The sequence below is a fragment of the Argopecten irradians genome, chromosome 16 (genome assembly GCF_041381155.1).
Source record: "Argopecten irradians isolate NY chromosome 16, Ai_NY, whole genome shotgun sequence".
Classification (NCBI taxonomy): Eukaryota; Metazoa; Mollusca; class Bivalvia; order Pectinida; family Pectinidae; genus Argopecten; species Argopecten irradians.
This window is the reverse complement of record NC_091149.1, coordinates 10,115,219-10,141,332: the sequence shown is the minus strand read 5'-3', so window position 1 is coordinate 10,141,332 and position 26,114 is coordinate 10,115,219. Positions and strand designations below refer to the sequence as shown.

The following is a 26,114-nucleotide window of genomic DNA, read 5'->3' as shown; positions in this document are numbered from 1 at the left end:
AAAGCCTTAACAAGGATACATTTGGAAATTTCCGGTATAACTGAGTTACCTCTCTTGCACTATAACAATACAATGGAACGGTGGACACGTAGTGACGAGTCATTCGGTAAATATAACTGGCGGCTGATGTTACCTATTTGAGCTTCGTGTTTTAGCAGGAGACGTTGGACCTGAAGCAACACTGGATCAGTGGACGCATCTCCAACCATAGAAGGACAGGCTAGACCTAACGACACGTCAAGTATTAGGACACATACCGTCAAACCAAACCACTGCCCAATGTTCACAAACATCGTCTGCACTACGTCCGACACCGATATAAATAAATAGACAAGGCATGAGGTTAATTTTATATAAACTAACATCCTGGCTTATAGATAACAAATGTGACTGATTGACCAATATCTAAAGACTAAAAAAAAGTTGTTATTCCTGCTTAGTGCTCAGCATACATGGAGTGTGACGACTGGTTCGCCAGTTGTCAGTATAATGTGACCGGGTTTGATGTGTTGCTTGGTGTTTTCGTTGGCATACTTCAGTGATATAGCACTATAAAAAGGGCAAGAGTCCCACTATACAAGAAGCCACAACACGAATATACCGCAGCCTCCCCAAAACAGACATGGCATACTGCATACACGCTACACTCGCACACATGTGAGTCTGTCCTTACATGACCATGGCTTTTAATGTGACGTTAATTTAATCAAACACACAAATGACTAAAGTTTTTATTAAATCTCGTGAATGTATTTATGTATGGTTTCAATGTTAAGAGCTCAAGGATATGCCGCGTTATCAAATACCGATATGATAATTAGGTTAGAACTTTTCGGTAACAGCATATTAAAATTATCGTTATAACATGGGTAAAATCCAATGCAGACATCCTTTATTTATTTTTTTAGTTTATGCCTGCTTGCAATTTATAGTGTGGTGCGACATTGTCAATGTCAGTATTATACCGGGAAAGTGAGAAGTTGCGTTCTACATTTAAGAACGTATTTTACAAGAAAACTTAACGTGTTTTCAGCAAACTATCAAATTATTCCCAAGACGCTTACAAAGCATACAAACATAGCAAAGATTTCGATCAGTGATATACTAAATACCGAAACGAATAAAAATTAATATATCCGGATGTCATTGCGATAGTCATGCACAGTACAGTAGGCAAGGATTCTTGCTGGTGATCAAAAGGTTGGTAAAAAAGATCCCATTCCTATCATAGTCAATGAAGATTGGTCCAGCGCCGATACTTAACACTGGAACAATGACTGGGGCTTACTGGATCCTCGATAGTCCAGGGGTTCCGATTACAAACGAGCTCTACACAGCTGGACTATCTCATAGTAAAACTGGAGGCAACAGAACAGAACAGGTAATTTAGTCATTTGATGTACATCAAAAGAGCCGTATAACGGTAAAGTGTGGTTGACTGTTTAGCTTTGAAGTAGGGCGTCGCTCTCTATGTAGTTTTCAAAGAAACCTTTTGCAGGCCTGTGATTGGTTCAGATTTGTTCCCCTGAGCTGCCTTCAGTTTTATTATGAGATAATCAAGGGGTGTAGAGATCGTAAGTGATCGGAACCCCTGGAGAATCGAGGATGTGGTTTACTGGTGTAAATGTATCTGTAATTAACACTTCTTTTTTGTACAACGCCTTTGGGTTATATATTTATTGGTAGCATTTCTTTTTTGTTTACCATCGATGGCATACAATTGGTGTTACGTCGTACATAGAATAGCATGCGTGCATTGAGATGTGTTGATTTTTCAATTAGTGCAGACGAAATCCGTTAAACATCGTACGGGTCGGGTAGATATCGGCTCCACTATTGTGCCCTGATACTCGTTCCCAAACTAAGTCACCAGGAACCAGCATTGTTATTGCCGAGGCCGAGCCGGTGGTAAAATATGTATCGGCCCCGCTAAAAATAAGCCCTACTGAGTACAGTATGGAAACTGATATATTTGATCTTTTACTGCCGACGGTGGGTTTTCGACTTTTGCTAAAATAAGTAAAATGTTTCAACAGATTGCACATACTTGAAAACTAGTTTTGTTTCTGGACGTTTGGCATATCAAAAAAATACTACCTGTATTAGAGGGTGACAGTGCCTAGTGTCAAACTCTAATGCAGGTAGTATTTATATATATTATTATATCAGATAGGATTACTTAAAGATGGCCTCATATGTGTGCATTGTGTTGCTGTGTCTGAATGTGTGTATTTTCAATTTCAACAAGAGTTTATTTCAATTAAATTAAAAGGGGTTAAATAACAGATAATGCATACGTAATATGTCTCCCTGAATGTCTCTAAGTTATCAATTGCTGTGCTATATTCTTGTTGTGTCTCCTTGTGATAGTTGAATTGTCAGCTTTTTATATACGACTGTCTCACTGAAGCATGCTGCCAAATTCACCTCCATCAGGAGGTCACATTATACTGACAACAGGCAACAATTCGTTCCACCCCTATTATGCCGAGCAGGAGCAGAAACTACCACTTTAATAGACTTTGGTGTATCTCGGCTAGGAAAATACAAGCATACAAATAATCCGAACAAACCTTTATTGATAGCATTTTTATTGTTTACAATTAATGACATATAATCAATGTTACTTCGTACATTGCAATATCAAAACTACATCGACAGATTTTGTCATTTCGCTTAGTGCAGACGAAATCCGTTAAACATTGTATGCGTCGGATGTATGTCGGCTCCACCACTGCGGTCTCCTGTCACTCGAACCCAAACTGAGTCACCAGGAACCAGCATTGTTATTGCCGAGGCTGAACCTGTTGAACCCCATGCTGTGTCTCCACTGACGCTTGATCCTATAACCTCGCCATTACGAACCAATTCTGTGTAGATGTATTGACTACCAATCATGTAAATCATCCACGAAAACTTGTAAACGCCAACTACAGGACAAATAAACACGCCAGTCTGGGAATTGTAGTGAGAGCCGATATTTGTGACCATTTTGTCAAACTTAATGATATGGTCGGTACCTGGATCTGTTATGGTGTGTGTGAGAATGGCTTGGAAAGCAATTATACTGTCAGTGGTGGAGTCTACAAAATAAAACAAAGTCTGATGTTAGAATGAATTGATATGATACATAGGATTTTATTTCATAAGGAAGAGACTTGGAAAGGATGACATTGTATATGTATGTATATTAGGAAACAACATATGCAATAGGGATCGAAATATCATTATAGCAACTAAAACAATATAAGCCGAAGATCTTTTATAAGAAATAGTGGGCAATTTTCATGAATCACAACATAGAAAAAACCAAGGAAACAGATATAGAGTAAACAGAAATAAAAACAATGATAATAAACAAAAATATAACACTGACTTACCGACACGTTTGCTTATTTTCTTGACACCATCTGAAAACAAAAATAATTGTAATGAATTTGAATACAAATGATAAATGACTACAGCAAGAAATCGATAGTCATAACAATAAACATTAGAAGCATTAATTAAAGATTACAACAAAATGCCTGTAGTTCATGTCATCACATGATACGCATCAATAATATAGTTTTTGCGCATGACACATACTGTACATTTCGTAGACCGAGGTCAGGAAAAAAGGAAATAAACAATACAAGCCTGAAAGGAACAATTATACGTAAGATTTAAAACGGAATCACTTATTGTGCATGAAACAAATAATACAGTTCCAATGTGAACGGTTTATGTACATAATGTGTGTATGTATGGTTATAAGTTGGACATTACGAATTATTTAAAATACATATGTCTATAAGGATCAGTGTTTTATGGAAAACAACTGTTGATATTACTTCCTTGACTCATATGGTTATAAGTTCATATACATATATGTCTTTAGAAGTACACAGTTGGAATATTATGGTCGCCAGTGACGTTACAGAGCTAATCCACGGTGGCTCAGAGGCCAAAAAGATTTATTTTGGACTAAACTTCATTTGTAACGAGTTGCAAGCTTTGATCATAATGTGCACAATTTGTCATATATCTCACATATATTTAATGTTTATCATATATCAGGAACCGATTCGTACCTTTTGGTTGTCTCGTTATTCGGGATCCATCAATTCCATTCGATTCTTCTGGACACGGTCTAGTGATCTCGGTCTCATCAGCAGAAGGCTGATCCTGTTCTAGTGAAGTCCCTAGTGATTTTTATGTCTTCGAGAGAGTCACAATTTTCTCTTCAAGTGAAACAGTTTTCTCTTGGAAAGGATGAAGAAATTTAACTTCTCCTTCGAGAATTTTCATGAATTAGAGAAAACCAAGGAAACAGATATAGAGTAAACAGAAATAAAAAAATGATTATAAACAAAAATATAACACTGACTTACCGACACGTTTGCTTATTTTCTTGACACCATCTGAAAACAAAAATAATTGTAATGAGTTTGAATACAAATGATAAATGACTACAGCAAGAAATCAATAGTCATAACAATAAACATTAGAAGCATTAATTAAAGATTACAACAAAATGCCTGTAGTTCATGTCATCAAATGATACGCATCAATAATATAGTTTTTGCGCATGACATACTGTACATTTCGTAGACCGAGGTCAGGAAAAAAGGAAATAAACAATACAAGCCTGAAAGGAACAATTATACGTAAGATTTAAAACGGAATCACTTATTGTGCATGAAACAAATAATACAGTTCCAATGTGAACGGTTTATGTACATAATGTGTTTATGTATGGTTATAAGTTGGACATTACGAATATTTAAAATACATATGTCTATAAGGATCCAGTGTTTTATGGAAAACAACTGTTGATATTACTTCCTTGACTCATATGGATATAAGTTCATATACATATATGTCTTTAGAAGTACACAGTTGGAATATTATGGTCGCCAGTGACGTTACAGAGCTAATCCGCGGTGGCTCAGAGGCCAAAAAGATTTATTTTGGACTAAACTTCATTTGTAACGAGTTGCAAGCTTTGATCATAATGTGCACAATTTGTCATATATCTCACATATATTTAATGTTTATCATATATCAGGAACCGATTCGTACCTTTTGGTTGTCTCGTTATTCGGGATCCATCAATTCCATTCGATTCTTCTGGACACGGTCTAGTGATCTCGGTCTCATCAGCAGAAGGCTGATCCTTTTCTAGTGAAGTGATTTTGTCTTCGAGAGTCACAATTTTCTCTTCAAGTGAAACAGTTTTCTCTTGAAGAAATTTAACTTCTCCTTCGAGAGTTAAAGATTTCTCCGCAAGTCGGATGTTTTCCTTTTGAAGGGCCTCTGAATATTGAGAAAAAATATCATCACACCTATAGGCTTTAACATTATAAGCATGAACATTACAAGGATGTACAGGGTACTGGGTACTAGAATCAGTTACATCTCACAAGGACGGTTGTGGAATCGATAATGACATTTATCAGATTTAAAAAAAATAGCAGGAACTGCCGTGTTCATTCAGAAAAAAAAGGTTATTTGAATAATCAAACGTCACTAAAACATTCAATAGATATATGAAATAATTCAAGTGAGAAACGGCTGTCGGTGTTACCTATTTGAGCTTCGTGTTTTAGCAGGAGACGTTGGACCTGAAGCAACACTGGATCAGTGGACCCGTCTCCAACCATTGAAGGACTTGCTAGACCTAACGACACGTCCAGTATTAGGACGCACACCGTAAAAAACAAACCTCCGTACCATGTTCACCAATATCATCCGGAATGATTCCGATTGAAACAGCAACACGTATATATAGTAATCGATAAGACCTGACCCGAGTGTTATGTAGACATACATTTTGACTTGTAGATAAGAGGACAATATAACGGCCTTTGGTAAATTTATTCAAAATAAATTATTAGTGTGTTTTAAGACACATATCTAATACCTTGGAAACGAAACCAAACAATAAATATTAACGACGGATTTACTCAAGATGTAGTTACATTTCGTGAATGTATTTATGTATGGTTTCAATGGTGAGAGTTCTAGGATATATCGTGTATATCTAAAAGTGTAGGCGTTCTTTGCTTATCAGGTAGCCCATTCCCATTACAGTTTGGTCAAATTCGAAAAAAATACATGGGAATTGGCAGATGGCAATACACATTCTATATATAAGCCGATTACAACCTCACGATATTATAATGGCTAAATACTTCTTCCTACTTCTATAAAAAACTTACTTCCTGATCCATGATACCCCATTCCGATTTTTAATGATGTTCTTGTTTATGCTCTTTTATATATTCCGAATTTGCATATTACAGAGTTATCTGCACTTGCGGGTAGGTATTAATTGTAATATCATGTGTTTGCGAGCGTAACGTCATACGTTTCGGAGAGAATTTCGGAGAAAAACGACGTGAATTGCGCTCACAAAATAATGACTTAACAATCGATACCTACCCGCAAGGGAGCTAACTCTGTAATATGCAAAGACGGAATACATGTATGTATTAGATTTCAATACAGTCGAAATATGCCGTAAGATAGAACTTTTCTCTGAATGATTCCAGAGAAAGACAACAACATATTTAGTTGTAGTTTCATTCACGGCTTGTCTTAACTAGGGTAAGCTACAATAGATTGATGAACAAGAAAATGATAGACAAATTCTAGATTAAAACAATGGCGTAAAAGCTTTTTCAGAAACGACTATGTATGAGGTTTGAGTATAACGTACCAAGAGTAATAAAAATAATAAAACATTTAATATGGCAAATATTAGGTTTTTTGATGATGAAACAACTAGCATCTTTACCCTACCCTCGGTAACATTTAATGTAGTCATGCTCATTCATTTTCAACAGCATACACGGTAGCAATTTATTCAGTTTGCTTTAAGGAACCTGTAATTTGGTTTGGTGTATAATAGGTTTAACGAGCATATAATTTGGTTTGTATTATTAGGTTTGACGAGTACAAAAAAAGATCCTGGATAATAATAGGACGTAAATACAATAAACCAAATTAAATAGGTTGTTTGGTACTACATAAAGACATACCACAAACTCTGAACAATAACTTTGATATTTATTGATACATATTTTGTTTACCATCAACGGCATACAATTGATGTTGCATCGTACATGGAATAGCATAAGTGCATTGAGATGTGTTGATTTTTCACTTAGTGCAGACGAAATCCGTTAAACATCGTACGGGTCGGGTAGATATCGGCTCCACTATTGTGCCCTGATACTCGTACCCAAACTAAGTCACCAGGAACTAGCATTGTTATTGCCGAGGCTGAGCCAGTTGTACCCCATACCGTGTCTCCACTGATGCTTGATCCTATGACCTCGCCATTACGAACCAATTCTGTATCGATGTACTGATTGCCATTCATGTAAATCATCCAGGAAAACTTGTAAACACCAACTTCTCGACAGATAAATTCACCAGTTTGAGAATTGAAATGAGAGCCAATATTTGTAACCATTTTGTCAAACTGAACAATATGGTCGGTACCTGGATCTGTTATGGTGTGTGTGAGAATGGCGTGAAATGCAATTATATACTATCAGTGGTGGAGTCTACAAAATAAAACAAGGTCTGATGTTGGTATGAGTTGATATGATACATAGGAATTTATTTCATGAGGAAGTGACTTAGAAAGGATAACATTGTATATGTATGTATATTAGGAAACAACTTATGCAATAGAGATCGAAATATCATTATAGCAACTTTAACAATATAAGCCGAAAATCATTTATAAGAAATAGTGGGCAATTTTCATGAATCTCAACATAGAGAGAACCCAGGAAACAGATATAGAGTAAACAGAAATAAAAGAAAATATCAATTATAAACAAAAATATAACATTGACTTACCAACACGTTTGCTCATTTTCTTGACACCATCTGAAAACAAAAATAATTGTAATGAATTTGAAAACAAATGATAAATGACTGCAGCAAGAAATCAATAGTCATAACAATAAACATTAGAGGCATTAATTAAAGATTACAACAAAAGATTCACGCTATCTGTTGTTCACGTCATCACGTGATACGCATCAATAATATAATTTTTGCGCATGACACATATTGTACATTCCGTAGACCGAGGTCAGGAAATACAAGCCTGAAAGGAACAATTATACGTAAGATTTAAAACGGAATCACTTATTGTGCATGAAACAAATAATACAGTTCCAATGTGAACGGTTTATGTACATAATGTGTGTTTGTATGGTTATAAGTTGGACATTACGAATTACTTAAAATACATATTTCTATAAGGATCCAGTTTTATATGGAAAACAACTGTTGCTATTACTGTCATATATGTCTTTAGAAGTAACAGTTGGAATATTATGGTCGCAGTGACGTTACAGAGCTAATTCGCGGTGGCTCAGAGGCCAAAAAGATTTATTTTGGTCTTAACTTCATTTGTAACGAGTTGCAAGCTTTGATCATAATGTGCACAATTTGCCATATATCTCACATATATTTAATGTTTATCATATATCAGGAACCGATTCGTACCTTTTGGTTGTCTCGTTATTCGGGATCCATCAATTCCATCGATTCTTCTGGGACACGGTCTAGTGATCTCGGTCTCATCAGCAGAAGGCTGATCCTGTTCTAGTGAAGTGATTTTGTCTTCGAGAGTCACAATTTTCTCTTCAAGTGAAACAGTTTTCTCTCGAAGAAATTTCACTTCTCCTTCGAGAGTTAAAGATTTCTCCGCAAGTCGGATGTTTTCCTTTTGAAGGGCCTCTGAATATTGAGAAAAAAATCTCATCACACCTATAGGCTTTAACACTACATGTACTAGGTACTAGATTCTCGCACCTCGGACAGGGAAATCTCACGTGATACCCGGTGCTAGATTTTTCTATCTCGTCCGATCTGTCTGGTACCTTTACGTGATTTTTGGCGGAATTTTAACTCATTCATGTATTCATCCGCGCAAGTGACGTTATATTCTGAAATCGGTGAACAAGTGCATAAACCACAACGCAATATGTGTACACACATAACAGTTATACATGTAGATACAATACTGTACATTGTATAAATTGTTAAAATGTTGTCATATCTAATTTGCCGACATATACATTGTATCAATAATGTTCCGTAATGGTAAATAAAGTCACAATCCAGATCATCAGCTGATTTAAAGTTTGCACAACAAAAAACAAAACGTCATCATTTAATGACAACACATTTTTTATTACGTCATCACTTGTCGATTATTCGGTTCGATAATCGTCTGCTCGATCGATCAAGAAAAACATGTACTTCAGAGTTGGTGATACTGTACGTGTTGGACAAAATGGAAAACGTGTTAAAATTGTGTCTATTGAAAAACCTTTAGGAGCATATACATATTACGTTATTCACTCCTTTGACGGCGAGATAATCAGGTGTGCAAGACACGAGTTAATCAAAGGCCTTGATGACCATGTTGTATTTGATAAGGAAATTCTTCAACTGTTCAATCCACAAAACTCTCCGCCTCAGCCAACAAGTGAGTCGCCCCCACCCCCGGGCCTATCTATTGCCAATCCAACCCATAATCAACTAGCCACAGCTCCATTGCCAGGGACATTCTCTTCCCTACCCAGCGCAACTAGCCTACCCCCTCGGGCGAACACTCTTAATGTTACCTATGGTGGACCTAAATACCCTATGGATCGCGAGATTAATGAATCTAAAATACTGTCACCTAGCCTGTCAAAAAAAAATAAAATCAGACCTTTAACCCAAGATTCATAGCAACTACACCTGATGATGTAGACGATTTCATAACAGAAAATGAAAATACGAACACCAAAAGAAAGACATCTGGGCATGTAAAGCTGCTTCGAGATTTTTTATCAACACAGGAAGAAACCCGTGAAATCTCAGACATTCCATATAGTGAGCTCGATCAATTCTCGCTCAATTTTTCATGAGTGTCCGACAAAAAGATGGTTCGGAGTACGAACCAACAAGTCTAAGGGGAATGTTAGGAAGCTTTGAAAGGGTACTTAAACAGAGGAAATACGGGGAGAGTTTGATAACATCCGTTTGTTTCTCAAAAACAAGAAATACATTAAAAAGCAAACAAAAACATCTTAAAAAAACAAGGATTAGGAAACCAACCAAAAACCGCAGATGCTATTTCCGACGCTGAAATCAATCAGCTCTATGATGCTGGAGAACTTGGAGTAAATTCCCCGAACTCAATTTTAAACACGTTATGGTTTAACAACACTTTGTTGTTTGGAATGAGGGGTGGGGCAGCGGAACACAGGGCTCTATGCTGGGGAGACATCCATCACGGATATGATCCGGAATTGGAAAGGGAATACCTGGAATATAATGAACGACAGACAAAGACCAGGACGGGGCAGCAGACATATCTTTGTTTAGAAAGAAACCAAGAGCTTATAAAACTTTGGAAAACCCCGAGAGATGTCCGGTTAAAAATATATAAAACATACAAAGAAAAAAGGCCCAGTGACTTCTCCGGAAAAGACCACCCATTCTACCTGGCCGCTAGTACACTAAAAAATCCAACAAAGTATGACCAATGGTTTACGAGATGCCCTGTTGGTCAGAACAAATTAAAAAATCTAATGAAAACAATGACAATCAATGCAAACATAAAAGGTGAGAAAAGACTTACAAACACATCTGTCAGGAAACATCTCTGCCAGAAACTTCTGGAAAATAACATCCCGGATACACATGCTGTGCAAATAACCGGCCACAAAAATCCAAATTCTCTTAACAATTACCGGGCGATGACGAGTACTCAAAAACACGACATTTCATCCATGCTTTGTAACACTAGGTCTAACGTTAGACCTAATCCCGTTGATGGAAGTCAAATCCATGTCCCAAGCGTGTACCGACAATCAAACACATGTGCACAACAGGCATCAGAACGGTCTGTTTTTACAGGAAGTGTTATAAATGGTGGTGTTTTTAACATTACAATTAACAACAATCCAATCATCAACCCACCAACAAATCGTGGAGCTACATTTAGACGTGCAGTTATCATCGACTCCGACGACGATTTGTAAATTTTTCCGGAAAAACAAGTTTGTGAGTGACGTCACACGACCTAGATAATACTATAAGACAACTATGCATTCAAACTGTTTTTCGTTGTTGATGCTATTACTTTGTGTGGTTTGGTTGTTGTTTGATTATTATTAAAATAATATGTACCGTTTGATCCTTGTTATTCCATTGATATGACCGAACTATATTCCTACGCGGAAGGACTAAATTCGAAACGAAGATGATGTGGTTGTTGATCCGAGAGGCCCCAGACGGGATACTCGTGCACTCTAAACGGATATAGGTGGGGTTTATTTATATACAACTAGATATATAGGGAGGTGCGAGAAAAAAAATATATTACCTGTAAGTGATCGAGATCGGGTTATCTCAGTCTCGGGCTAAGATTTTGTAACATCCCAACCTCGGCTAACGCCTCGGTTGGGATTATGTTACAAAAATCTTAGCCCTCGACTGAGATAACCCGATCTCGATCACTTACAGGTAACAGATTTTATTAATCAGTTACATCTCACAAGGACGGTTGTGAAATCGATAATGACATTGATCAAATTAAAAACAAATAGCAGGAACTGCCGTGTTCATTAAAAAAATGGTAATTTGAATAATCAAAAACGTCACTAAAACATTCAATAAATATATGAAATAATTCAAGTAGAAACGGCTGTCGCTCGTTACCTATTTGAGCCTCGTGTTTTAGCAGGAGACGTTGGACCTGAAGCAACACTGGATCAGTGGACCCGTCTCCAACCATAGAAGGACTGGCTAGACATAACGACACGTCCAGTATTAGGACGCACACCGTAAAAACAAACCTCCATGCCATGTTCACCAATATCGTCCGGAATGATTCCGATTGAAACAGCAACACGTATATATAGTAATCGATAAGACCTGACCCGAGTTTTATGTAGACATACATTTTGACTTGTAGATAAGAGGACAATATAACGGCCTTTTGTATATTTATTCAAAATAAATTGTTAGTGTGTTTTAAGACACATATCTAATACCTTGGTAACGAAACCAAACAATAAATATTAACGACGGATTTACTCAAGATGTAGTTACATTTCGTGAATGTATTTATATATGGTTCATGGCCAGACTGGTTTTGTTTGGGTTCATGCCATACCTGGTTTCGGTTTGGTTCATGGCCATACTGGGTTCTTGTTTGGAGTTTCATGCCACTACTGGTTTAGAGGTTTGGTTCATGCCATACTGGATATGGTTTGGTCATTGCCATACTGTATGGTTTGGTTCATGCCATACTGGTTGGTTTGGTTCTATGCCATACTGGGTGTGAGTTTGGTTCATGCCATAGCTGGTTTGTCAGGTTCCATGGAGTACTGGTTGTGGTTTTGATTCATGCCATACTGGTTTGGTTTGGTTCATGTCATGCCTACTGGTTTGGTTTGGTTCATGTCATACTGGTTTGCGTTTGGTTCATGCCATACGGGTTGGTGGTTCATTTTCATGTCATAACTGGTATGCGGTTTGTTGTACTATGCCATACTTTGGTTTAGGATTTGGGTTCATGTCATACTGATATGTTTGGTTCATGTCATACTGGGTTTCTGTGGGTTCATGCCATACTGATTGGTTTGGTCATATAATACTGGTTTGGTTCTGTCAATACTGGTATTTGGTTTGGGTTCATGACATACTGGTTTGGCGTTTGAGTTTGGGGCATGACAGTACTGGTTGTTTGTTTAGGGTTCATGTCCATACTGGTTTGGTTTGTTCCAGGTTCATGAAATACGGGTTTTTGGTTTGGTTCAATGCCATACTGGTTTGGTTTGGTTTCAGTCCATACTGGTTTGGTTTTGGTTCATGCCATACTTTGGTTTGCCAGGTTTTGGTTGTTTTGGTTCATGCCATACTGGTCTGGTTTGGGTTTTTCATGTCATACTGGTTTTGGTCTTGGTTCATGACATACTGGTTTGGTTTGGTTACATGTCCCATACTGGTTTTGGTTTGGTTCATGTCCATACTGGTTTTGGTTGGTTTTGGTTCATGTCATACTGGGATTGGTTTGGTGGTTCATGCCATACTGGTTTGGTTTTGGTCTCATGTCATACTGGTATGGTTTGGTTCATGTCATACTGGTTTGGTTTTAGGTTTGGTTCATGTCAAACTGGAGTTTTGGACTTGGTACTTGGTTTGGTTCATGTCATACTGTTTGGTTTGGTTTGGTTTGCCATGGTTCATGTCATACTGGTTTGGTTTTTGGTTCATCCAGACATCCATACTGGTTATGGTTTGGTTCCATGCCATACTGGTTTGGTTTGGTTTGGTTCATGCCATACAGGCCAAGCCATACTGGTTTGGTTTGGTTGGTTCACAGTCATACTGGTTATGGTTTTGGTTCATGCCATACTGGTTTGGTTTCGGTTCATGTTATACTGGTTTGGTTTGGTTCATGCCATACTGGTTTGGTTTGGTTCTCATGCCCATACTGGTTTGGTTTGGTTCATGTCCATACTGGTTTGGTACATTGGTTCATGTCATGCCATACTGGTTTGGTTTTGGTTCATGTCATACTGGTTTGGTTTGGTTCATGCCATACTGGTTTTTGGTTCATGTCATACTGTTCTGGTTTGGTTCATGCCATACTGGTTTGGGTTTGGGTTTCATGTCCATAACTGGTTTGGTTTGGTTCTGGTTAACTGGTTTTGGTTCATGCCATACTGTCATGTCATACTGCTGGTTTGTTGGTTCATGTCATACGGGTTTTTGAGTTTCATGTCATACTGGTTTGGTTTATCATTGCCATACTGGTAAGGTTTGGTTATGCCATACTGGTTTCATGTCATAATACTGGTTTTGGTTTTGGTTCATGTCATACTGGTTTTAGGTTTGGGTTTCATGTCATACTGGTTTGGTTTGGTTCATGCCATACTGGTTTGGTTTTGGTGTCATGCCATACTGGGTTTTGGGTTTGGTTTGGTTCATGCCATACTGGATTTGATTTGGTATTCAAGCCCATACTGGTTTGGTTGTTCATGCATTACTGGTTTGTTTGGTTTCGATGCCACACTGGTTTGGTTTTGGTTCTGGCCATACAGTTCATGTCATACTGGTTTGGTTTGCGCCATACTGGTTTCATTTGGAGTGTCATGCCATACGGTTTGGTTTCGGCTTCATGTCCATGCTTGTTTGGGTTGGTTCATGCCATACTGGTTTTGGTTTGGTTTCAATGTCATACTGGTTTGGTTTGGTGTATTACTGGTTTTTTGGGTTCATGTCCATACAGGGTTTGGTTTGGTTTCATGTCCATACTTGGTTTGGTTTGGTCTCATGCCATACAGGTTTTGGTTTCCATGCCATACTGTTTTGGAGTTTTGGTTCATGCCATACTGGTAAAGTTTGGGTTCATGTCATACTGGTTTTGCCATACTGTTTGGTTGAGGTTCATGCCATACTGGTTTGGTTTGGTTTTGGTTCATGCCATCCTGTATGGTTTGGTTCATGTCATACTGGTTTGGTTTGGTTCATGCCATACCTGGTTTGGTTTGGTTCAATGCCATACTGGTGTGGTTGTTCACCAATACTGGTTTGGTTTGGTTCATGTCATACTGGTTTGGTTTGGTTCATGTCATACTGGTTTGGGTTTGGTTCATGTCAAACTGGTTTTTGCCATGGTTTGGGGTTCATGTCATACTGGTTTGGTTTGTTTCATAGTCATACAGGTTTTGGTTTGGTTTGGATTCATGTCATACTGGTTTGGTTTTGGTTCATGCGGTTTGGAGCGAATGGTTCATGTCATACTGGGTTTGTTTTCAAGTTTTTGGTTCATGATTTGGTTGGTTCCATACTGGGGTATGGTTCCATGTCATACTGGTTTTGGTTTGGTTCACATAGCCATACGTCATGCCATACTGGTTTGGTTTTGGTTCATGCCATACTGGTTTTGGTTTGTTCATGTCATACTGTGTTGGTTTGGTTCATGTCATACTGGTTTGGTTTGGTTCATGTCATACTGGTTTTGGTTCATTGGTTTGGTTCATGCCATACTGGTTTGGTTTGGTTTGGTTCATGTCATACTGGTTTGGTTTGGTTTCATGCCATACTGGTTTGGTTTGGTTGGTTCATGGTCATTACTGGTTTTAGTTTTGGTCTCATGTCAATACTGGTTTGGTTTGGTTTGAGTTCATGCCAAACTGGTTTGGTTTGGTTCATGCCATCACTGTACTGGTTTGGTTTGGTTTCATGCCATAAACTGGTTTTGGTTTGGTTCATACTGTTGGTTTGGTTCATCCAACTGGTTTGGTTTGGTTCATTCCATACTGGTTTGGTTTGGTTTACATGCCATACTGGTTTGGTTTGGTTCATGTCATACTGGTTTCGGTTTGGTTCATGATCATACTGGTTTGGTTGGTTTTGGTTTTGGTTCATGCCATACTGGTTTGGTTTGGTTTGTTTTCATGCCATACTGGTTTGGTTTGTCATACTGGTTTGGTTGGTTCATGCCATACTGGTTTGGTTTGGTTTGTTTGGTTCATGTCCATACTGGTTTGGTTTGGTTCATGCCATACTGGTAGGTGGTTCATGGGTTTGATAGGTTCATGCCATACTGGTTTGGTTTGGTTTCATGCCATACTGGTATGGTTTGGTTTGGTTCATGCCATACTGGTTTGGTTTGGTTCATGCCATACTGGTTTGGTTTGGTTCATGCCATACTGGTTTGGTTTGGTTCATGTCATACTGGTTTGGTTTGGTTCATGTCATACTGGTTTGGTTTGGTTCATGCCATACTGGTTTGGTGGTTGGTTCATGCCATTACTGGTTTTGGTTTGGTTCATGCCATACTGGTTTGGTTTGGTTCATGCCATACTGTGTTTGGTTTGGTTCATGCCATAAACTGGTTTTCGGTTTGGTTTGTTTGCCAGACTGGCTTTGGTTGAATCATGCCATACTGGTTTGGTTTTGGTTGCCAACTGGTTCATGTCATACTGGTTTGGTTTGGTTCATGTCATACTGGTTTGGGTTTGGTTCATGCCATACACGGTTTGTTGGTTCATGCCATACTGGTTTGAGGTTTTGTTCCAGTCCATACAGGTTTGGTTTGGTTCATGCCATACTGGTTTGGTTTGGTTATCATGCCAATACTGGTTTGGTTTGGTTCATGTCATACTGGACTTTGGTTTGGTTCATGCATACTGGTTCATTTGTCATGCCATCTGGTTTGGTTTGGTTCATGCCATACTGGGTTTGGTTTGTTTGGTTCATGCCATACTGGTATGGTTTGGTTCATGCCAAACTGGTTTGGTTTGGTTCATGTCATACTGGTTTTGGTTGTGTTCATGCCATACTTGGTTTGGTTTGCTACTGGTTTGGTTTGGTTCATGTCATACTGGTTTGGTTTGGTTCATGCCATAACATGTACTGGTTTGGTTTCATGTACATACTGGTTTGGTTTGTTCATGCCATACTGGTTTGGTTTGGTTTCATGTCATACTGGTTTGGGTTTTGGTTCATGCCATACATGTTTTGGTTTTGGTTCATGCCATACTGGTATTGGTTTTGTTCATGCCATACTGTTTGGTTTGGTTTTGGTTCATGTCATACTGGTTTGGTTTGGTTTGGTTCATGTCATACTGGTTTGGTTTGCGAGGTTCATGACATACTGGTTTGGCATTTGGAGGTTCATGTCATACTGGATTTGGTTTGGTTCATGCCATACTGGTTTGGTTTGGTTCATGTCCATACATGGATTGGTTTGGTTCATGTCATACTGGTTTGGTTTGGTTGGGTTCATGTCATACTGGGTTTGGTTTGGTTTTCATGTCATACTGGTTTGGTTGGTTCATGCCTGACTGGTTTGGTTTGGCTTGGTTCATTCCCATACTAGGTTTGGTTTGGTTCATGTCATACTGGTTATGGTTTGGTTCATGCCATACTGGTTTGGTTTGGGTTCATGGGTACTTTTTGGTTTTGGTGTCATAGCATACTGGTTTTGGTTTGGTTTGGTTCATGTCATACTGTTTTGGTTTGGTTTATGCATACTGGGTTGGGTTTGGTTCATGCCATACTGGTTTTGGTTTGGTTCATTGCCATACTTTGTTTAGTGTTTGGTTTGGTTTTCATCATACTGGTTTTGGTTTTGTTCATGTCATGGCTTTGGTTGGTTCATGGGTTTGGTTTGGTCATGCCATACTGGTTTGGTTTCATGCCAGTTCATGCCATACTGGTTTGGTTTGGTTTCATGCCATACTGGTATGGTTTGGTTCATGTCATAAGGGCTGGTTCATACTGGTATGGTTTGTCATGCCATACTGGTTTGGTTTTTCATGTCATACTGTTTGTTTGGTTTGGTCATACTGGTTTGTCATACTGGTTTTGGTTTGGTTTTGGTTCATGCCATACTGTTTGGGTTTGGTTTGGGGTTGGTTCATGCCATACTGGTTTGGTTTGGTTCCATGCCATACTGGTTTGGGTTTGGTTCATGTCATCATGGTTGTTCATGTCATACGGTTTGGTTGGTTTCATGCCATACTGGTTGTGGTTCATGTTACGTTTGGTTTCATGCCAGACTGGTTTGGTTTGGTTCATGCTACATAACTGGTTTGGTCAACTGTTTCTTGCCATACTGGTCTTTGGTTTTGGTTCATTGCCATACCTGTTTTGTTTTGGTTCATGTCATACTGAGTTTGGTTTGGTTCATGCCATCTGGTTTGAGGTTTAGGTTCTGCCATACTGGTTTGGTTTGGTTCATTACTGGTATTGGTTATGGTTCATGTCATCATCTTCTTCTGGGTTTCTTGGTATCATGTTCCATACTGGGTTTTGGTTTGCGATTAAGTGCCAACTGATTGGTCATTGGTTCAGCATACATGTCAGGGTTTGTGGTTTGTCTCCATGCCATACTGAGTATGGGTTTGTTCATGTCTCATCACTGGATTGGTGTGGTTCATGCCATCCTGGTATGGTATTTGGTATCATGTCATACTGACTTTTAGGTTTTGGTCACATCGCCATACTCGGTTTGGCTTCTCTTAGGTTCATGCCATACTGGTTTGGCTTTAATGAGGTGTCAATGTCATACTGGTTTGTTTTTGGTTTCATGACATACAAACTGGTTATGTATAGGTTGGTTCTATGTCATACACTGCGGTTTGGTATGTGGTTCACTGCTCATACTGGTCATTGGTTTTGGTCACATGCCATACTGGATTGGTCTCTTTGCGTTCATCGCATACTTGGTTTGGTTTGGTTGGTTCATGCCATACTGGTTTGTTTGATTCATGCCATACTGGTTTGGTTTTGGTTCATTGCCATACTGGCTTTGTTTTGGTTCATGCCATACTGGTTTGGTTTGCGGTTCCATGGCCAAACTGTGTTTGGTTTGATTCAGCATCCATCTGGTTTTGGAATTTGGTTCATGCCATACTGTTATTAGGTTTTGGTTCATGCCATATCAGGTTGGGCGTTGGGTTCATTCATGCCATACGGTTTGTAAGGTTCATGCCATACTGGTTTGGTTTGGTTCCATGCCATAACTGGATCTGTATATGGTTTCATGCCATAACTGGTTTGTGGTTCATGCCATACTGTGTTTTGGTTAGGTTCATCAGCATAAGGCTGATCCTGGTTCTAGTGGTTTTTGGTTCAGAGTCACAATTTTTGGTTCAAGTGAAACAGTTTGGTTTGGTTCTGTCATACTGGTTCATTTCTTTGGAGTTAATGATTTCTGCAAGTTTGGTTTTGGTTCATGTCCATACTGGTTTGGTTTTGGTTCATGTCATACTGGTTTGGTTTGGTTCATGTACTACTGGTACTAGTTTTCATGCATACTGGGGTTTGGAAATCTCATGATACTGGTTTGGTTTGGTTCTATGTCCGATACTGGTCTGGTACCTTTACGTGTTTTTGGTCATACTGGTTTGGTTTGGTTCATGTATACTGGTTTTATATTTGAAATCGGTGAACATGTGCATAAACCACAACGCAATTGTGTACACACATAACAGTTTACATGTAGATACAATACTGTACATTGGTATGGTTTGTTAAAATGTTTGTCATGTCATGCCATCTAATTTGGACATATACATTGTATCATAATGTTCCGTAATGGTTAAAGTCACAATCCAGATCATTGCTGATTTGGTTTGCATGTCATACATTTAATGTTTTTTTTGGTTCACTGTCGATTATTCGGTTCGATAATGGTTTGGATTCAAGAAAAACATACTGAGTTTGGTGATACTGTACGTGTTGGTTCACATAATGGTTTGTGTTTTGTGTCTATGATAAAACCTTTAGGAGCATATACATATTACGTTTCATGCATACTGTTGACGTTTGGTTCGAGATAATCTGGTTTGTGTTTGGTTCAAGACACGAGTTAATCAAAGGTTTGGTTTGGTTCCATGTTGTACTGGTTTGGTTTGGTTCTTCATACTGTTTGGTTTGGTCCACAAAACTCTCCGCCTCATCTTTTTGGTTTGAGTCGCCCCATACCCGGGCCTGGTTCTATTGCCAATCCAACCCATAATCAACTGGTTTGGTCCATTGCCAGACATTCTCTTCCCTCCCATGCGCAACTAGCCTGGTTCGGGCGAACACTCTTAATGTTACCTATGGTTTGACCTAAATACCCTATGGATCGCGAGATTAATGAATCTACTGGTCACCTGCCTGTTCATGCAGACCTTAAACCCAAGATTCATAGCAACTACACCTGATGTTCATTTCATAACTGGAAAATGAAAATACGAACACCAAAAGAAAGACATCTGGTTCATGTAAAGCTGCTTCGAGATTTTTTATCAACACAGGAAGAAACCCGTGAAATCTCAGTTTCCATATAATGAGCTCGATCAACTTCTCGCTCAATTGGTTTGGTGGTTCATGTCGACAAAAAGATGGTTCGGAGTACGAACCAACAAGTCTAAGGGGAATTTGGGAAGGCTTTGAAAGGGTACTTAAACAGAGGAAATACGGGGAGAGTTTGATAACATCCGTTTGTTTCTCAAAAACAAGAAATTTAAAAAGCAAACAAAAACATCTACTGGTTTGGTTTGGTTCACCATACCAAAAACCGCAGATACTGGTTCATGTCGACGCTGAAATCAATTTGGCTCTTGATGCTGGATAACTTGGAGTAAATTCCCCGAACTCAATTTTAAACACGTTATGGTTTAACAACACTTTGTTGTTTGGAATGAGGGGTGGTTCAGCGGAACACAGGGCTCTATGCTGGGTTTGGATATGATCCAGAATTGGAAAGGGAATACCTGGTTATGGTTTTGACAGACAAAGACCATACGGGGGGACATTCTTTGTTAATGCCAGAAACTGAGTTATGAAAATTTGGAAAACCCCGATAGATGTTGGTTAAAATATATAAAACATACAAAGAAAAAAGGCCCAGTGACTTCTCCGGAAAAGACCACCCATTCTACCTGGCCGCTAGTACACTAAAAAAATCCAACAAAGTATGGTTTGACCAATGGTTTACGATGCCATACTGTTTGGTTTGGTTCATGTTAAAAAATGGTAATGAAAACAATGGTTCAATGCAAACATAAAAGGTTTGAAAAAGACTTACAAACACATGTCATAAACATCTCTGCACACAGAAACTTCTGGAAAATAACATCGCCTGATACACATGCTGTGCAAATAACCGGCGCCACAAAAATCCAAAATTCTCTTAACAATTAAACACGGGCGATGACGAGTACTCAAAACCACGACATTTCATGTCATACTTTGTAACACTAGGTCAAACGTTAGGCCTAATCCCGTTGATGGAAGTCAAATCCATGTCCCAAGCGTGGTACCGACAATCAAACACATGTGCACAACAGGCATCAGAACGGTCTGTTTTTACATGAAGTGTTATACATTGGTGGTGGTTTTTAACATAACAATTAACAACAATTCAATCATCAACCCACCAACAAATCGTGGAGCTACATTTAGTTCGTCCATTATCATCGACTCCGACGACGATTTGTAAATTTTCCGGAAAAACAAGTTTGTGAGTGACGTCACACGACCTAGATAATACTAAAAGACATAAGACAACTATGCATTCAAACTGTTTTTCGTTGTTTGATGCTATTACTTTGTGTGGTTTGGTTGTTGTTTGATTATTATTAAAATAATATGTACCGTTTTAGATCCTTGGTTATTCCATTGATATGACCGAACTATATTCCCTACGCGGAAGGACTAAATTCGAAACGAAGATGATGTGGTTGTTGATCAAAGAGGCCCCAGACGGGATACTCGTGCACTCTAAACGGATATAAATGGGGTTTAATATATACAACTAGATATTTAGGGAGGTAGCGAAGAAAAAAAATCTATTAACCTTCATGTAAGTAATCCGAGATCGGGTTATGTCAGTCGAGGGCTAAGATTTTGTAACATAATCCCAACCGAGGCGTTAGCCGAGTTGGGATGTTACAAAATCTTAGCCCTCGACTGAGAAAACCCGATTCTCGAATCGCCCACTTACAGGTAATATTTTTTTATTAATCAGTTACATCTTACAAGGACGGTTGTGAAATCGATAATGACATTGATCAAATTAAAAACAAATAGTAGGAACTGCCGTGTTCATTCAGAAAAAAGGTTATTTGAATAATCAAACGTCACTAAAACATTCAATAAATATATGAAATAATTCAAGTAGAAACGGCTGTCGCTGTTACCTATTTGAGCCTCGTGTTTTAGCAGGAGACGTTGGACCTGAAGCAACACTGGATCAGTGGACCCGTCTCCAACCATAGAAGGACTGGCTAGACCTAACGACACGTCCAGTATTAGGACGCACACCGTAAAAACAAACCTCCGCGCCATGTTCACCAATATCGTCCGGAATGATTCCGATTGAAACAGCAACACGTATATAAAGTATTAGATAAGACCTGACCTGAGTTTTATGTAGACATACATTTTGACTTGTAGATAAGGGGAAAATATAACGGCCATTGGTATATATTACTCAAAAAAAATTGTTAGTGTGTTTTAAGACACATATCTAATACCTCGGTAACGAAACCAAGACAATCAAATATTAACGACGGATTTACTCAAGATGTAGATTACATTTCGCGTGAATGTATTTATGTAATGGTTTGTCATGGTGAGAGTTCTAGGATATATCGTGTAATATCTAAAAGTGTAGGCGTTCTTTGCTTATGGTTTGGTAGCACATTCCCATTACAGTTTGGTCAAATTTCGAAAAAAAATACATGGGGAATTGGCAGATGGCAATACACATTTTCTATATAAATTTGAAGCCGATTACAACCTCACGATATTATAATGGCTAAATAACTTCTTCCTACTTCTATAAAAAAACTTACTTCCTGATCCATGATAACCCCAAGTTCCGAATTTTAATGATGTTCCTTGTTTATGCTCTTTTATAATATTCCGAATTTGCATATTACAGAGTTATCTGCACTTGCGGGTAGGTATTTCATTGTAATATCATGTGGTCCTTTGGCTATTTATTGATACATTTTTGTTTACCTCCAAAGACATACAATTGGTGTTACATCGTGACATGGAAATAAGCATCAAGTGCATTGAGATGTGTTGATTTTTCACTTAGTGCAGACTGAAATCCGTTTGGTTCATGCCATAATCATCGTATGGGTCGGGTGGATCATCGGCTCCACTACTGGTTGTAGATGTAATACCCGTTAAGTTCAGGAACCAAGCATTGTTTGCGAGGGCTAAGATTTTGTAAATCCCAACTCGGCTAACGCCTCGGGTGGGATGTATGTTAAAACATCTTAGCCCTCGACCGAGAAACCCGAATCTCGATCACTATACAGGTAAACAGATTTTATTAATCAGTTACATCATCACAAGGACGGTATGTGAAATCGGATTAATGACATTGATTCAAATTAAAATCATAATAGTTCGAGGAACTGCCGTTGTTCTCATTAAAAAAAAGGTATATTGTTGGAATAATCAAAACATCACTACAAAACATTCAATAAATATATGGAAATAATTCAAGTCGAAAACGCTGTCGCTGTTACCTAATTTGAGCCTCGTGTTTTAGCAGGAGACGTATGGAACCTGAATGAAACACCTGGAACAGTAGACCCGTCTTCAACCCATAGATGGAACTTGGCATAGACATAACCGAGACGTCCAGTATTAGGACGCACACCGTAAAAACAAACCTCCGGTGCCATGTTCACCAATATCGTCCGAATGATTCCGATTGAAACAGCAACACGTATAATATAGTAATTAGATAAGACCTGACCTGAGTGATTTAATGTAGACTATACACTTTGACTTGTAGATAAGAAGGACAATATAACGGCCTTTGGTATATTTACTCAAAATAAAGTGTTAGTGTGTTTTACTCGACACATATCTAATACCTTGGTAACGTAAACCAAACAATAAATAATTAACGACGGATTTACTCAAGATGTAGTTACATTTCGTGAATGTATTTATATATGGTTTCAATGGTGAGAGTTCTAGGCGATATATCGTGTATATCTAAAAGTGTAGGCGTTCTTTGCTTATCAGGTAGCACATTCCCTTTACAGTTTGGGTTCAAATATTCGAAAAAAATACATGGGAATATTGGCAGGATGGCAATAACACATTCTAGCATATAAGCCGATTACAACCTCACGATATTATAATGGCTAGATACTTCTTCCTACTTTCTAATAAAAACTACTTCCTGATTCCATGATACCCCATTTCCGATTTTAATGATGTTCTTGTTTATGCTCTTTTATATATTCCGAATTTGCATATTACAGAGTTTCTGCACCTTGCGGGTAGTTATTAATTGTAATATCATGTGTCTTTTGCTATTTATTGATACATTTTTGTTTACCTCCAAAGACATACAATTGGTGTTACATCGTACATGGAATAGCATAAGTGCAATTGAGATGTGTTGATTTTTCACTTAAGTGCAGACGAAATCCGTTATAACATCGTATGGGTCGGGTGGGATATCAGGCTCCCACTACTGTGCTGGTAGAATGAAACCCTCGTTACCCAAAAACTAAGTCACCAAGGTAACTGGCATTGGTTTATTGCCGATGGCTGATCCTGTTGTATACGATTTACTGTGTCGCTCCGAGCTGCATGCTTGATCTCTATGACCTCGCCATTTCCTACCAAATCTGTGTAGATGTACTGATTAACTAGCCCGTGGTCAATCATCCACGAAAACTTTGTAAATTCCAAAAAGACTTCAGGCACAATTAAAACACGCCATTCAGGGAATTCGTAGTGAGAGCCGATATTTTGTGACCATTTTTGTTCAAACTAATGAGATTAAGGGTCGGTACCCTGGATGCTGTTAATGGATGGTGGTGTGTGAGAATGGCGTGAAAATGCAAATTAGACGGTCAGTGGGTGGAGGTCTACAAATATAAAAACAAGTCCTGAGATGTTAGTATGAATTGATATGAATACATAGGAATTTATTTCCATGAGGAACGTGCCTTAAAAAGGATGATAAATTGTTTTACTATGTAATATTAGGAAAACAACTTATGCAAAAGGTATCGATATATTCATTATAGCAAACTTTAACAATATAAAGCCCGAAAATCATTTTATAAAAAAATAGTATGAACAATTTCTCATGAAACTTAACATAGAGAGAACCCAGGAAACAGAATATATAGTAAACAGAAATAAAAAAATAATCGATGTATAAACAAAAATATAACATTGACTTACCGACACGTTTGCTTATTTTCCCTTGACACCATCTGAAAACAAAGATAACTGACTGATAATTGAAAACAAAATGATATATGACTGGCAAGCAAGAAATCAATAGTCATAACAATAAAACATTAGAAGCATTAATTAAAAATACAACAATAATGCCTGAATTTCATCATCATCACATGATACGCATCAAATAATATAGTTTTTTTGCGCATGACACATACTGAACTTTTCGTAGACCGAGGTCAGGAAAAAAGGAAACTAAACAATACAAGCGCCTGAAAGGAACAATTTATACGTAAAGATTTAAAACGGAATCACTTATTGTGCATGAAACAAATAATACAGTTCGCAATCGTGAACAGTTTTTAATGTACATAATGTGTGTTTGTATGGTTATAAGTTGGACATTACGAATTACTTAAAATACATATGTCTATAAGGATCCAGTTTTTATATGGAAAATTTCAACAAATGTTGCTATATTATACTTCCTTGACCTATATGGTTATAAGTTCATATACCATATATATGTCTTTAGAAAAGTACAAAGTTGGAATATTAATGGTCGCCAGTGACGTTACAGAGCTTAATTCGCGGTGGCTCAGAGGCCAAAAAGATTTAATTTTGGTCTTAAACTCATTATGTTTTCACGAGTTATGCAAGCTTTAATTACTGTATAATGACAATGCACAATTTGTTCATATATCTCACATATATTTAATGTTTATCATATATCAGGAACCGATTCGTACCTTTTGGTTGTCTCGTTATTCGGGATCCATCAATTCCATTCGATTTCTAATGGACACGGTCAGTTGAATCTCTCGGGTCATCCATCAGCATAAGGCTTGATCCTGTTCTCGTCGATGATGTGATTTTGTCTTCGAGAGTCACAATTTTCTCATTCAAGGTGAAATAGTTTTCTTCTCTATGAAGAAAATTTAACTTCTCACTTCGAGAGATTAAGTTAAAGATTTCTCCGCAAGTCGGATGTTTTCCTTTTGAAGGGCCTCTGAATATTGAGAAAAAAATCTCATCACACTTGCCCTAGGCTTTAAACATATATAAGTATGAACATTTACAAGGATGTACAGGGTACTGGGTAGCTAGAAGCAGAGTTAACATACATCTCACAAGGGACGGTTGTGGAATCGATAATGACATTTATATCAAATTCCAAAAAAAAATAGCAGGAACTGCCGTGTTCATGACAGAAAAAAAAGGTTATTTGGAATAATCAAACGTCACTCAGAAACATTCAAATAAATATATGAAATAATTCAAAGTAGAGAAACGGCTGTCGGTGTTACCTATTTTGAGACCTCGTCGTTTTAGAGCAGGAGACGTTGTTGACCTGAAGCAAC

The 26,114-nt window shown here is 38.1% G+C and overlaps 2 protein-coding genes across 3 annotated transcripts in view; both read right to left on the bottom strand.

Annotated features, from left to right (window-relative positions):
• Positions 1-2,579: 2,579 nt before the first annotated feature.
• The window catches only part of LOC138310923 (collagen alpha-2(VIII) chain-like), a 31,818-nt gene continuing 8,283 nt past the window's right edge, over positions 2,580-26,114 (bottom strand). Inside the window, exons 3-4 of one of the 2 annotated variants that reach the window (XM_069252247.1) lie at positions 7,858-7,887; positions 2,580-3,083 (exon numbers count right to left, since the gene is read on the bottom strand). In XM_069252247.1, coding sequence (XP_069108348.1) covers positions 2,677-3,083; positions 7,858-7,887 — 437 coding nt within the window. In that variant the 3' untranslated portion in view covers positions 2,580-2,676. Of the gene's footprint in view, positions 3,084-7,330; positions 7,557-7,857; positions 7,888-26,114 lie in introns of those variants that run through there. The other variant, XM_069252249.1, reaches the window with a different exon arrangement.
• Positions 4,039-6,326, bottom strand: LOC138310764 (IgM protease-like). The gene is made up of 4 exons (XM_069252101.1): positions 5,570-6,326; positions 5,065-5,298; positions 4,374-4,403; positions 4,039-4,184 (listed from the first exon to the last, which is right to left on the bottom strand). The coding sequence occupies exons 1-4, from the start codon at positions 5,643-5,645 to the stop codon at positions 4,039-4,041; spliced, it is 486 nt and encodes a 161-aa protein (XP_069108202.1). The 5' UTR covers positions 5,646-6,326.